The following is a 13148-nucleotide window of genomic DNA, read 5'->3' as shown; positions in this document are numbered from 1 at the left end:
CAGCCTTCGGCCCCTTGCCCTCTCCTCGCTTCCCCGTGATCGTCTCCTGCTGAATAGGAAGTCTCTGCACATGCAATTCCAACTATTCACCGCATTTTGAATCATGCGCTCAATGAATCAGAGAATCCAAGCGAAGCGCACACAATCAGCCGTCCAACAATCTTCAGTCGTCCTTTTCATCGTTCTTGACTTGCGGGGTTTTTTTTTTTTTTTTTTTGTTTTTAATACTAACCCAACATGGGCCGACCAGACGGACGTGGTGGTGGTCGTGGACGAGGCGGCAGCTTTAGTCGAGGCGGTGGTCGAGGCGGCAGTCGTGGTGCCGGGCGTGGTGGCGGTGGCTTTCGCGGCGGTGCTTCTCGCGGCGGAGGCGGCGGTCGTCCCCAGCCAATGTTCGGACGTGGCGGCAGTCGTGGCGGCGCTGGTGTTGGCAAGTCGCAGCAGCAGTTTGTGACAGCGAGTAAGCAGCACGAGGCTCGATGAGAGATGAGAGTCGGGACTGCGTTCGCATCTCCATGTGGACCGTGGACTGCCCCTTTGCTGCTTGGGACTGCTTGGGACTGCTTGAAAGTGATGTGTCGGTCGCTCTGATTGTGTGTGTGTGTGTGTCTCACGAGTGTGTGTGTATGTCTGTTGTGTGTGTGTGTGTGCAGCCGCGGCAAGACGTTCGGCAATGGAGCAACGCACCGTCACTGCGTACAAGAAGCTGTTGCGCAAGGAAGGTCGCCCAACAACGCAGACGCTGCGTGGTGAGGAGCGAGAGGCAGAGAAGGACGTCGAGCTCGACCGCAAGCAGCGGCAGGACAAATACGCAGAGCGCGATGCGCAGGCTGTGGTCAACGCTGAGCGAGAACGCGCGCGTGCAGCACTGGCAGCGGTGCATGGCGGCGACCTCAATGACGACGATGATGAGGACGAAGATCTAGATGGCAGTGCTCGTGGATCACGGTCCTTGAAGAACGACAATCAAGAAGTCGACGACGATCGAGATGATGACAACGAAGATGACGATGATACGCGAACAACCATTGGCGGCAAGCATCAGAGGCACTCGGACAGGGCAGCTGTGGTATGGTTGTGTCTGTCTGTTTGCGCGTATTTTTATTTTTCGGTTGATGATGCACTTGCAGAAGCCATTCACGCTCACGCTTCCGAACGTTTTGTTTTGTTTTTTTTGTTGATGCTGCCGTTGTTGCTCCTCGCAGCCGGTCGGGTTTGCCAAGGAACGAGCACAGTTTGAGCAGGACAAGTTAGAACGCGAGGCGGCATTCGCAGAAAGGCAGCGCGAGCGCGCAGAGCGGGAGCAACGGATAAAAGAGCAGCGCCACAAGCGACGGGAAACGACGTCGCTCATGAAACAACGCACCAAGCGTGGCCAACCCGTGCTCCACAACCAAGTAAATGGGCTTCTCGACAAGATTATCAAGATGCGAGCTGCTTCGTAAACCTTTCCCAGCTTTGTGATTGGCTTTTGCCGGTTACATCGCGGGTGTTAGTTGCTGCGTCTCTGCTTGTTGATTGCGGTTGTGGTTGTTGTATCTTCGGTGATATCGATTGACAGTTCTTGACGACATTCTTTCTTCGCAGAGGACAGCGTCGTATTCATTGTCAAATGAGAAGGATGAACCACTCAGTGTTTATTTATTGTTGATTCGGTGCTTTTGAGCAAACTCAAGTCGCTGTCAACACGATGGGAATCACAATCGCGGCAATGATGCACAGGATGATGATTCCAATGATGATTTGTTTCTGTGTGTGTTGCGCGTGAGGGAAGAAGCCAAGTTGGAGCGTCAGCAAGCGAGGCAATCAATTGGAGCCTGTTTCGCTCTCTTTCTCGGAACTTACGGTGCGAATTTTGCGTTGGATGCGCCGAGCCGTTCGAAGCTCGGTTGTTGCTTGAGACACGGCCGCTTCGGTTTGTGCCATGTTGAGTTCGATCGAGTCCAACGCCTGCCCTTGCTCTTCCACCAGAACTGCAAGATCGGCAAAAAGCCCCGTGAGTTCCAGCATACTGCGCTCCAGACGCTCGATTTCGCGATGGCGGTCTTGAATGTCAACAAGCGCCTCCCGCGTGTCTTTGAACTCGTCGGTGAGCTGTTGCTGGAAGAGCGCAGGCGGTTCGTTCAAATCGTTCGCAACGGCATCCACTTCTTCGGGAGATGCATCAGGTTTGACTGAGTGTCATACAAACGAGATGGTGAGTGGCATGACCAATTGGGCAACGGAGGAACAATTCTCAAAGCGAGAGAGGTGCAACGTGTACCAATCAGCATTTGTCGCTGGATGCGATCGCGATACATTTTCTTGTGTCGCACTTGCGATTCCTGGAACCTGGTGAGACTCTCCATGAACTTTTGCAGCAGCAACGAGCGCTGAAACATCCCGGCAGTGAATGTGTGAGTTGCAATGGAGAGAAGTAAAAAACCAACCAAACAACCGAACAACCGAACAACCGAACAACCAAAAAAAAAAAGCGCATCCGGAGCTGTTTGAGAACAATACCTGATTGTTCACAATCTTCCGGCGCGCTTCATTGAGACTGGGATGGGACTTGAAAGTGCTCAATTCTATTGCAGCCGTAGGATGGTGAGACGATGCCCGTCGGAGTTGACCGGACCAACGAACTTATCCTCGCTCCCCATTTTACCTTTCAACTGTGTCCTGGTGTCAGAAGAATGCAGCTGAATGGCGCTAGTAGTTCGGTCGATGCTCTGTCGAAGATCTGTCGACCGAGCCAAATCAAAATGCAAGCGCGTTGCACAGAAAGAAAAACAAAAAGAAAAACGAGCATTGAGAAAGAGAGAGGACATCCAACACAACGGTGGGGCGAAAGTCATACTCAGGGTGATCTCATGATTGACACTCGCCAGGGACGCGTCTTGATCTTGCTGTAGACGATCAACCGCGGCGTCGATTCGGGCTATGCTGGCCCGCACGAGATTGGTCCGAGCCATAAAGTCATTCATGATCTCCTCCTCGTCGGTCAGTAGATTCTGCATCAAGATAGGAGGAGGTGCATCCTCGGGCTTTTGCGGCAGAAGCTTGCTTTTGATTTGCGCTAGCACACGAGCGGCGCGACCAGTTGGCGGAGCTGGGGGTTGACTGGGATTTGGCGCCGTGGCAGTGACTCCGGTCGCTGGGATTGGCTGCTGAGATGCAAGTGGCGGCGACGGTGCTGGTGCATTTGGCCCGGCAGGAGTGGTGTTGGTACTTTGCTCTGCGTGACTCTGCTCCAAAATCAAAATGACGGGAGCCAGGTGAGCAACCTCAACAGGTTCGCCCGCAGCACACCCCCCTCACCACTCGGGGTTCCGGCTTCTGCGAGCCAGAGGCACACATGTATTCACCCTAACTGCACATCAAGTAGTGTAACGCTTGCGCTAGGTTCAACACTGAACTCGAAGCAAAGCTGACAACAACCCCGTGCAACAAAACCGACAAGTTGAAAAAAAAAAAAAACAAAAAAAAGAACGCAACCGCCCCGACGTGTTCACAGCATTGTTCTTGAGCGTTGGTCTTACTGCGAACTCGCGCAACTCGGCCAATCGATCTTTCGCCATGTTCGCTTCTCCAGGACGGCTTGAGCACAGTTGGAACTCGGCGGCTGCTCGATGTGGATAGCACTCCAAAAATTGGCAAAAACGAGAGCGCGCGAAATTGTGAGACAGAGAACTGAGCCATTCCCCTTTTTGGGCAGCGGGGTGAGCCGTGTTCTTCAATGTGTAATTTTTGTAGTGTCCCCTCCCCTTTGTCTCTCTCTCTCTCTCTTGTCTCCTACCTTTCAGAGCAATGAAGAGCGGAGGAAATTTGCTCCAGTCTTTTTTTTTTTTTTTTTTTTTCTTTCTTTTTTTTTTTTTTTTTTTTTTTGACTGCAATGTGCATTGTCTTCTTCAAAGCGTGCGCTGGTGGGCCGCAGTGCTGCCGCTTCCGCTTTGTGATGGCGGCCAATCGCGACGAGTTCTTCAATCGCCCAACCGATCCTGCGCACTTCTGGAAGGAGGCGCCGCATGTACTCGGCGGTGCGTCATGCGAAATTTGGCTTGGTTGCTGCGCTGTCATCGATCGCTCGAGCCAAGTGTGTCGGGATTTGCTGACTCGCTGCGTGTATGTATGTATGTATGTGTGTGTGTGTGTCTATGTGTGGGTGATAGGGATCGATCGAGAGCCAGGGCGCGAGGGCGGAACGTGGCTCGGCACAACCACTGACGGGCGCGTAGCCTTCCTCACAAATTGCCGCGAAGCATCGCCGCCTCCAGAGCTCCGCGGCCGTGGTAACGCATTATTGCATTATCGTCTGATTTTACGATGTCGTGATCCTTTTTTCCACTTTGGGCAGGCTGGCTGGGTGTCAGAGGGCTCTTTTTTATTTATTTTGTTTGTTTTTTTTTTGGTTTTTTTTTTTTTTTTTGGCCAAACACCCATTCCTCAATCAATGAATGTGTGGTCTTTGTTCTATTATTATTGTCCTTGCCAGGTGGGCTGTGCGCCAACTTTCTAGTAGATCAGCAAGCGTCTCCTGACAAGTTTGCACACTCGCTGGCATCCGAGCGACACGAGTTTTCGGGATTCAACTTGGTGGTTGGCGACATCCAATCCGGAAACTTCCAATACGTGTCCAATCGCGTCAACCAGGATTATCAGAGTGTGCAGCCCTGTGTGCTGCATGGTGTCAGCAACGGAGTACTGGATGAGCCGTGGCCAAAAGTAACCCGAGGCAAAGCGAACATCGATGCTGCCGTCAACCGTGCCAATGCCGACGCCGATCAAGTAGCAGCTCACCTGGCCAGTGCCATGAGAGATCAACAAAAGTACGTTGCTTGCATGCGTGAGCGAACGCAATGGGTGCATGTTTATGGTTGAATTGGATGTAGTTGGTGGACTGGTGTTTTCTTTCTAACTCTCCTTCTTTTCTTCTTTCGTTCATTTTCACGGACCTGGTGTGACCCCTTGTGCATTTTCAGATGCTCGGATGACCAATTGCCGAAAACGGGTGTGCCAATCGAATGGGAACGCAAGCTTTCACCCGTGTTTGTCGAATTTCCAGAAGCTGCATACGGGACACGTTCGATTGCCGTGCAGGTCGTTGATCACAACGGCCACTCCGTCTTTTATGAACATACGCGCGATTCGGAAACGGGAGAGTGGAAGCAGCAGCGATTTTCGTTCAGCTTGAATGACGAGATGCATTCCTGATGTCTATTCAATAGTTGTGTGTTGCCGTGCGACACCTCGTTATTGTTCCAAGAAAACCTCTCAGCAGCAACAAACCAAACCAACGACTTTTAAACGACAACAATCAACGCGTTGAAAAAGCCGCGATGAGCGCTCGGGGGTCGGATTGCGTTTCCTTAGCCTCGAAGAAAACGAGACAGGGCTTTGGGGGGGGGGGCAAGAAATTATTGAAAGGCGGCCAACAGCCTGGGAGATTACTTGTCTCTGACAAAAGCATGTTCCGGCATCGAGTATTACACCCGCGAGGGAGGAAAAGGTAGATACGAAATAAAAATTGAGCACTGAGCTAACAGATATGGGTTGGGCTGTCCCAGCATCGGACAACGACAAATTAGATGCGGAGCTCTTCTTTGGTTTTTTTTTCCCCCTGTTTGTTCTTCAAGTTTCAAAGCGACATTCGAACGTGTTCGCTTCGTCTTTTTGCCTTCTCTTTCAGCTTTCCATCCAGCTCAGTTGAGTTTTTCAGTCTTCTTTCGTTGGTTTTTTTTTTTTTTTAATTTGCCAACATGCTGTCGTATCGGAGTATGACTCGGAGACAGCGCGAGTTGTATGATAAAGTCAAGAATGCGAGAGGAGAACTGAGGTTAGTAGCCGAAGCTATTGCAACAGTGTGACTGCGCGTGTATTGACTGTACTGCATGGAGGACAGCCTGCCAGAGGAAGAGATTGGTGATGCTGGCGCGAGGGCGATTGCTGAGGCACTCAAAGTGAACGCGACTGTGACCACGCTTGCGTAAGGCATCTCGCTCAAACTGATGGATGCGAGCGAGTAATCCAGTGACAATACAGAGTCTTCGCTGATGTCGAGGACAGTCTGGGGAAGAATCAGATTGGCGATGCAGGCGCGCGAACGATTGCTGAGACACTCAAAGTGAACACGACGCTGACTCAGCTCTTGTAAAGCATCTCGCTTGAATATGCATGTGAGTGGCTGATCCAATAGTCGCATTGAGATGCATTATTGACGGACAAAGGACAGCTTACAGAGGAACCAGATACGGGAAGGTGGAATGAACGCGATTGCTGAAGCACTCAAGGTGAACGCGTCGGTGACTGCGCTCGGGTAGGCAAAATCACGTTTGGTGATGCATGTAAGTCAGTAATCTAGAGTCTTCGCTGAATGTCTAGGACAGTCTTGGTGATAATCAGATTGGCGACGCAGGCGCGCGGGCAATTGCCGAGACACTCAGAGCGAACACGACGCTGACTTGGCTCAAGTGAGGCATCTCGCTTGAACTGATGCATGTGATTGAGCAATCCAGTGGTGGGATCGCTGACGGAGAGGATGGACAGTCTGTGCCAAAATCAGATTGGCGACGCGGCAGCGCAGGCAATTGCTGAAGCACTCAAAGTAAACACGACGCTGACCAAGCTGTAGTGAGTCATTTCATTTCACTTTGACTGAGGATGATCCATCGGAGGGCAATCAGAGCACTCACTAGTTGGGAGTGGACAGTCTGTTGGACATTCAGATTGGTGAAGCTGGAGCAAAGGCGATCGCTGAAGCGCTCAAGGTGAACGCGACTGTGACCACGCTTGAGTAAGGCATCTCGCTTGAACTGATGCATGTGAGTGAGACATCCAGTGACAATACAGAGTGCTCACGGATGGAGGCATGAACAGTCTAGACAAAAATCAGATTGGCGATGCTGGAGCGCAGGCGATTGCTGAAGCACTCAAAGTGAACACGACAGTCACTCGGCTCTAGTGAGCATCTCATATTAACTGATGCATGTGAGTGGGTGATACATGACAGCAGGAGTGCTCACTGATGAAAGGAATGGACAGTTTGTGGCTGAATCTGATTGGCGACGCTGGAGCGCAGGCTATTGCTGAAGCACTCAAAGTGAACACGACGCTGACTGTGCTCAAGTAAGCAATCTCAGAGTTACTGATGAATATTCCGAAGAGAGCATGGAGAGTGCTCACTGCTGGAGGGTCGACCAGTCTGAGCAAAAAGATTGGCGATATTGGAGCGCAAGCTATTGCTGAAGCACTCAAAGTGAACACGACTCTGACTTGGCTCAAGTAAGTTTTTTTTTTTTTTCGTCTAAAAGCTTTATTACGAATAACAAAGAAAAAGAACGTAGGAAGGATATGAGACAGTTGGATGTCGCATAATAACACACCAAAAAAGGCATGCTTAGGAGTGCTCAAGAGCTCACAGAGGAACTCGAACAGATGATCAGCCTAGCTGACGGTGGATGGATCAGGCTTTCCCCACCTATACACCACGAAAGACATGTTGCTAGCCATTTCGGTTCACTAACAAGTAGACGGCTGGCAGGCGGTGGGACAGCACACTGTCGTAAGGAGCGACAATTCAGATCGAAACCAACCGCTCACCACACAAGTCGCGGGTACTAGGTGTACGCGAGGGCAACCAGTTGCGTGGCAAGACGTTCATTGGTCCGGATCTCCAAGGTCTGGTGGACCACTTCTTCGGGAGTGAGAGAGACCTTGGTGCATCAGTAGCGGGAACGAAGAGTTGAAGGTGGGCCACTGTGCCTCGGGACCTGGCAGGAAGCAGCACGAGAGGAGAAAAGAAAATGGAGATCGGAACAACGTGACGAGCTGGAGCTCGCCGACGCGAAGACAGGGGCGTGGGGGCCAGCCACTGTGTTCAGCCATGAAGGCAGAGGACGTTTGGTCTGTCTGGAAGACAGGGAGGACGTGCCCGGTGACGGGCGGGGCCTGCCGCGAGGGCAGGACGATGGAGAGTGCCGCGTGGCGGCGAGATGGGTTGAGATGGTAGAGAGAGAAGCCGCGTACCCCGTATTGCCCGAGTTACCAGCTCGGGGCTTGAATGATGGTGACAACCAGTTTCCGAGGCCATCACATCGCCATGCTGATTGGGCGACGGGATGCCGCTGCACCCGAGTCCTGAGGAGCAGCGGTAGTTGACACCCAATTCTATGACGACCCCAAAAATCACCACAAAAAAGAAGACTCGCTCAAGTAAGTCATCTCGCTTGATCCGATGAATGTGCGTGGTGGTACATCTGAGGGAATTCAGAGTCTTTGCTGATGTCTAGGACAGTCTTGGTGACAATCAGATTGGCGATGCAGGCGCGCGAGCAATTGCTCAAGCACTCAAGGTGAACACGACGTTGCCTGCGCTCGAGTAAGGCATCTCACTTTGACTGATGTATGTGAGTGGGTGATTCAGCAGAGGGTAATCAGAGTGCTCAATGAGAGATGGGACTTGGACAGCCTGGGTGAGAATCAGATCGGCAATCTTGGCATGATGGCGATTGCTGAAGCACTCAAATTGAACACGTCATTGACCGAGCTCAAGTAAGTCATCTTACATGTATTTTGACAGATGCTTGGGTGATTTAACAGAGGGCACTAAAGAGCTCACCTATGAAAATGGACAGTCTGTACGAGAATCAGATTGGTGATGAAGGAGCGAAGGCGATTGCTGAAGCTCTCAAGGTGAACACATCGGTGAAGAAGCTCAAGTATGTTGCTCTGCTCGTTGCTCGTATTGAACTTTAAGTCAGAATCGATCAGAACTTGCCTCTTGTCTCGTTGCTTACTTGTCGAGAAACAGTCTAGCTTTTAATTGCATTGGCAAGGTTGCGGCTCAGGCAATTCAGGACGCACGCCCTTTGACTGAACTGAAGTATGTGTTTCGAGCCCTTGATGCTCATTCAATGCTTCTCCAAGCAGTGGAGCGGCTTCGCTGACTGCTGATGCATCCTGCTGCTTGTTCGTCGCATAGACTCAACTACCAGATAAACCCACTTGCGTTTGCCTTACGTCCACGATTGGCAACTGCTGAAGACCTGCAGATCGTGTTCCGAATGCTGACCAGCGGGTTGGAGCTGGAGAATCAGTCCGCATCTCTACCTGCACTACCAGCTGAGATTGCTGATCTCATCATGGACGAGGCATTTTATTGGCAAGGCGTGGAGCGAGTGAATTTGATTGGCGGGACCGCCGATGGTGTTCTGAAAGTGACAGTGCCTCAAAGCATCAATGGGAATTCGATCCGCATGAAAGGAATTCGGGTGCTTCGGGACAAGAGCACAAAAGGCAAGTCGAAACAGAACTGCGTGTTTTACTTGACTGTTCGAGATGAGCAAGGTGTTGTTCGATACGAATGTGCTGCGAAGCCGACTTTCGTCGACTCGACCATTCGACTTGCGACAATCTGGCCAGCGAGGCATCATGTCATCCGACAAATGCGCGAGGGCTGGGAGGTTCAAGTTCAACCCAGCGAGCGTCCCAGCGATGACGTACTTGAGTATCTTTATGTCGGATATGTTTAACATCATATGAGACCTTGGTAGGGTTAGCCAGGCAATGCTGTTGTAGAAAAGTGTGCTGTATTTCACTTTGCAGACTGAACTGCAATTCCAAATGCATGCAAACAAACAATACAAAGACATCAACGCCGAGTCTTCTTAGCAAAGAACGACCCAGTCGGGACCGCAGAGCCTGCGGGTCCTGACACTTGTCAGGTTTCTGGATGCAACCTGCCACTTTGAATGATTTCTTGCATGTTTTCTCACCCTTGTCTTTCTTCCTGTTTTTCTTCTATCTTGCTCTGATTTGTCTTGTCTGATTTTCTGAGTTGATGATGACAAATATGTTTGTCTGTCAGTCGTCAAAATTTGATCAACCTGATTCGATTTGGATCCTTTCTTGTCTTGTCTTTATTAAATCCCCAAAATCCCCAATTCCTTGTCCTGCCTTGCGCCAACACTTGAGTACCCTTCCCTGTCCAGTCCGGGATCCTAACAGTTTGACGACTCAGCCCCTTACTCACCTGTTGGTTCTGTGAAAGAAGTTCTTGTCCGCGCTTACGTCATCCCCGTTCGCGTTTTCCACTCGCTTTTCCAAGCTTCGCGAATTTTCTCTTCGCTTCTCGAATTTTCTCCTCGCTTCTTTCTCCCTCTCCTTCATCAACACCGTATCTCCCCGGTGTCTGGTGTTCTCTGTCGATATCTGTCGACTTCCTGGGGTATTTCTTGTGCGTACATACGGCTGGGGAACTCCCTCATTCGATTGCGCAATCCGTGCGTTTTCTTGCGTCATTTTCGCACTACCACAACTTCGACTCTCGAAGGGGTAGTCCTGTGACTCTCCCTCTCCCTCTCACACGCACACTCTGTCTGTGTTGGTACTTCTACCATTCCTGCTTCTATCGCATCCTGCGGCATCCATCCATCACAAGGGAAGACAAACTAAAAAAAAAAAAAAAATTCGCCGGGGAAAAATTTCACCTGGGGAATTCCCGATTGCGCAATATTGCATCATCTCCGTTTCGGCTAATTGCGTAATTCCCTTCTGGTTTCCTATTTAAGCAAAACCCTTTTTCTGATTATCAATCAGTCTTCATTTCTTCATCTTTCTCTTTTCTCAAGTCTTCATTTTCCAAGTCTTCATTTCTCAAGTCTTTCTTCTCTCCTGCCTTCTTCCTCTTGTCCCCCTTTGCTCTTCTTGCCCCTAGCACGAGTTTAGACTCCCTCTTGCTATCTCACTTCTCCTTCTCTTGGCCTTCGCTATGAGTACTTCGTCTGTTCCCGGTGTCCAAACGCGCGCTGCCGCCGCTGCGTCTACGCCAACTCCTGCCCCTTCGGCAACTCCTCCTGCCCCTTCGGCAACCTCCACTGCTCCTCCAGCAGCTACCAATCAATCCTCGTCTTCCGCCCCTCCGGCAATTCCCTCTCAACTTCCCAGCCAATCGTCATCGTCTGCCTCTCCGGCAGTTCCCGCCACTCCGGCAATTTCCTCATCTCAGCCACCCATCCAACTCCCTTCCGCTCCGATTCCTCCTACGTGTCATGCCCCACTGGCATGCCTACTTACTTGCATGCATTACCTTGTATTGTTTGTCATGTCTCCCATACGGGGAATGGTTCATTCGTCAATATACCTTTATTCATGAACATTGCCTGACAATCGACGTACCTTTGCACTGACTCTGACAATTTGACGAATCAACATTTTGTCACCCAGTGTTCATCGACAGACTCTTCTCCCCGACTGCCACGACTGCTGCATCTCAAGACGCCGCAGTGATCACGACTCGTTTTCTCTCTCTTTCTGTTCTGCCACGTTTCTTTCATTTTTTTTTCTCATTTCATTTCATTTTTCTTCGCTTCCTTCTCTTTCTCCCCTCATTCCTTGCATTTTTGTTTTCACTTTGCTTCGTTCTTCCACATTCCCCACCACGACTGCTGTGTTCGAGACACCGCAGTGATCAAGACCCCTTTTCGACCCCAGCACTGCAATCGCACTCGGCACTGCTGTGGCCGTCTTTCTTTGTTATCTTTTCCCCACATCTTCACGTGTTTTCCTTTTTCAGTTCTTTGCGGTTTTCACTTTTCTCGCACTTTTTTCTCAATCTTCAAGATCTCACCATGAGCGACGCTGGCCCCTCGAACGCCAGTGGCGACACGGACACCGATAGCAACACGTCTATGCTCAGTCCCGAGCAAATGGCACAGGGTATCGAGCAAAACAATGCCGAGATCCTGGCTGAGATAGACACCAGCGTCACGGCCTCCATGAGTTTTAACGACCTGTGCAAGTTCTTCGGCGTGTCAAAGTTCGATGGCAATGCCGACAACCTGGATCGTTTTGTGAGAAATTTTTCGAATCGTTGCAAGATGGTCTCACTGACTGAAAAGGACAAGGTTACCGTCCTCATTACCTGCTTGTCGGACTCGGCACTGGAGTTCATCATGGACGAGCTGGACGACAAACCGGGTAGCACTTCGGACGAGCTGCTGGCCGCGCTCAAGAGAAAGTTCAGCGACGAAACGACTGGAGCGCGTGCGCGCCAGCTACTGGCCGACCTGCGCTACACGGCACGCAGCGTGAAGGAGGTGGTCGAGACGGTTGAGAGGCTGAGGCGCATTCGCGGCATCAACATCACCGAGGACGGCATCAAGCAGGACTTGCTCGCAGCTCTGCCGCCCGTCGTGTACGCCACCCATGCCCTCAACTGGTCCTTGGATGAGACGTTGGCGAACATCAAGGCCTCGATCCTGTATTCGATGCAATTCGAGCCGAAGCGCAGAAACAACGGCAACAGGGTGAGCGACAACACCCCCCTTGACAACAGCGACAACCGCGGTCACAACAACAGCAACAGCAACAACAGCAACAACAGCAACAACGCCGGTCGCAATGGTGGCAACTATGCGACTTACAACAATTCGGCTCGCGGCAACGGCAACGGTAACGGCAATCGCAACGGCAACGGCAACAGGGCAGCGCACAACAACAAGCCGGGCCCGTCGCAGCGCTCGTCCTCTTCGCCAATCACTGACAAGGAGCGCGCGGAATGCTTGGCGAAAGGCCTCTGCTACAAGTGCAGGGAGCCGGGTCACATTGCCAGCAGGTGCCTCACGCGCTTCTCCAAGAAGCAGCTCGCTGCCGCCCTGTTCGCGCACTGGGCTGCCGACGACAACGACGACGACGACGACGAGCCGCAGCAGCAAGGCCAGCAGGGCCAATCCCAGCAGGGAAAAGCCCAGCCCACCGCCAGGGCCATCTGACGAGTGGGCAAGAAAACGGCGCCTTTGTTTTTCCAGCTCGTGTTTGCAACCTGGACCGTCCCGAGTCCCAGCCTGTGAGCACGCCCGTTCTGGTTGACAGTGGCGCTACTGTAACGTTGATGGATGACGAGTTCGCAAATAAATTGTCTGTCAAACGTTCACGTATGGCCACACCAATCACAGTCCAATCAGTCAATGGGCAACCATTGAAAATCAGCGAGCAATGCAGAGTCGGCCTTTCGCTCGGCAAGCACCGTGAGGTGATCCAGCCTCTGATCACATCGACGCCAGTCGTACCTCTCATCCTTGGGGCGGACTGGCTGGAAAAGAACAACCCTCAAATCGACTTCAAACAACGAACAATGCACATCCCTGTGCAAAGCAGTCAGTCCTCTGCTT

The 13148-nt window shown here is 51.5% G+C and overlaps 6 protein-coding genes across 6 annotated transcripts; 5 read left to right on the top strand and 1 right to left on the bottom strand.

Moving 5' to 3' along the window:
- Positions 1 to 178: 178 nt before the first annotated feature.
- On the top strand, positions 179 to 1683 carry CAOG_06763 (hypothetical protein). Its single transcript, XM_004344334.2, has 3 exons — positions 179 to 460; positions 654 to 1069; positions 1206 to 1683. Exons 1-3 carry the CDS (start codon positions 238 to 240, stop codon positions 1443 to 1445), a joined length of 879 nt encoding a protein of 292 aa, XP_004344384.1. The 5' UTR covers positions 179 to 237; the 3' UTR covers positions 1446 to 1683.
- Positions 1604 to 3678, bottom strand: CAOG_06762 (syntaxin-3). The gene is made up of 7 exons (XM_004344333.2): positions 3522 to 3678; positions 2840 to 3227; positions 2648 to 2722; positions 2503 to 2567; positions 2264 to 2372; positions 1846 to 2174; positions 1604 to 1749 (listed from the first exon to the last, which is right to left on the bottom strand). The coding sequence occupies exons 1-7, from the start codon at positions 3558 to 3560 to the stop codon at positions 1672 to 1674; spliced, it is 1083 nt and encodes a 360-aa protein (XP_004344383.2). The 5' UTR covers positions 3561 to 3678; the 3' UTR covers positions 1604 to 1671.
- Positions 3679 to 3821: 143 nt separating this feature from the next.
- CAOG_06761 (hypothetical protein) lies at positions 3822 to 5273 on the top strand. Its single transcript, XM_004344332.2, has 4 exons — positions 3822 to 4019; positions 4152 to 4271; positions 4475 to 4808; positions 4962 to 5273. The coding sequence occupies exons 1-4, from the start codon at positions 3875 to 3877 to the stop codon at positions 5191 to 5193; spliced, it is 831 nt and encodes a 276-aa protein (XP_004344382.1). The 5' UTR covers positions 3822 to 3874; the 3' UTR covers positions 5194 to 5273.
- A 597-nt stretch (positions 5274 to 5870) lies between these two features.
- CAOG_06760 (hypothetical protein) lies at positions 5871 to 7264 on the top strand (the record flags this gene model as incomplete). Its single annotated transcript, XM_004344331.1, has 9 exons — positions 5871 to 5965; positions 6046 to 6129; positions 6212 to 6295; positions 6366 to 6449; positions 6526 to 6609; positions 6689 to 6772; positions 6856 to 6939; positions 7021 to 7104; positions 7180 to 7264. The coding sequence occupies 9 exons, from the start codon at positions 5871 to 5873 to the stop codon at positions 7262 to 7264; spliced, it is 768 nt and encodes a 255-aa protein (XP_004344381.1).
- An 832-nt stretch (positions 7265 to 8096) lies between these two features.
- CAOG_06759 (hypothetical protein) lies at positions 8097 to 9509 on the top strand (the record flags this gene model as incomplete). The annotated part of the gene is made up of 6 exons (XM_004344330.1): positions 8097 to 8128; positions 8273 to 8356; positions 8446 to 8529; positions 8613 to 8696; positions 8789 to 8860; positions 8960 to 9509. 6 exons carry the CDS (start codon positions 8097 to 8099, stop codon positions 9507 to 9509), a joined length of 906 nt encoding a protein of 301 aa, XP_004344380.1.
- A 2097-nt stretch (positions 9510 to 11606) lies between these two features.
- Positions 11607 to 12749, top strand: CAOG_09004 (hypothetical protein; the record flags this gene model as incomplete). Its single annotated transcript, XM_011272389.1, has 1 exon — positions 11607 to 12749. The coding sequence occupies one exon, from the start codon at positions 11607 to 11609 to the stop codon at positions 12747 to 12749; it is 1143 nt and encodes a 380-aa protein (XP_011270691.1).
- Between the last annotated feature and the right edge of the window lie 399 nt (positions 12750 to 13148).

This window comes from Capsaspora owczarzaki (genome assembly GCF_000151315.2).
Source record: "Capsaspora owczarzaki ATCC 30864 unplaced genomic scaffold supercont2.12, whole genome shotgun sequence".
Lineage (NCBI taxonomy): Eukaryota > Filasterea > Ministeriida > Capsasporidae > Capsaspora > Capsaspora owczarzaki.
This window is presented reverse-complemented; position numbering and strand designations above follow the sequence as displayed.

Coding starts and splice junctions, on each gene's coding strand:
- CAOG_06763 (XM_004344334.2), top strand. CDS start 238: ATGGGCCGACCAGACGGACGTGGTGGTGGTCGTGGACGAGGCGGCAGC. Junction 461..653: donor GCAGCAGTTTGTGACAGCGA/GTAAGCAGCACG, acceptor GTGTGTGTGCAG/CCGCGGCAAGACGTTCGGCA. Junction 1,070..1,205: donor ACTCGGACAGGGCAGCTGTG/GTATGGTTGTGT, acceptor TGCTCCTCGCAG/CCGGTCGGGTTTGCCAAGGA.
- CAOG_06762 (XM_004344333.2), bottom strand. CDS start 3,560: ATGGCGAAAGATCGATTGGCCGAGTTGCGCGAGTTCGCA. Junction 2,723..2,839: donor CAATCATGAGATCACCCTGA/GTATGACTTTCG, acceptor CTCGGTCGACAG/ATCTTCGACAGAGCATCGAC. Junction 2,373..2,502: donor GGAAGATTGTGAACAATCAG/GTATTGTTCTCA, acceptor GGGATGTTTCAG/CGCTCGTTGCTGCTGCAAAA.
- CAOG_06761 (XM_004344332.2), top strand. CDS start 3,875: ATGTGCATTGTCTTCTTCAAAGCGTGCGCTGGTGGGCCGCAGTGCTGC. Junction 4,020..4,151: donor GGCGCCGCATGTACTCGGCG/GTGCGTCATGCG, acceptor TGTGGGTGATAG/GGATCGATCGAGAGCCAGGG. Junction 4,272..4,474: donor TCCAGAGCTCCGCGGCCGTG/GTAACGCATTAT, acceptor TGTCCTTGCCAG/GTGGGCTGTGCGCCAACTTT.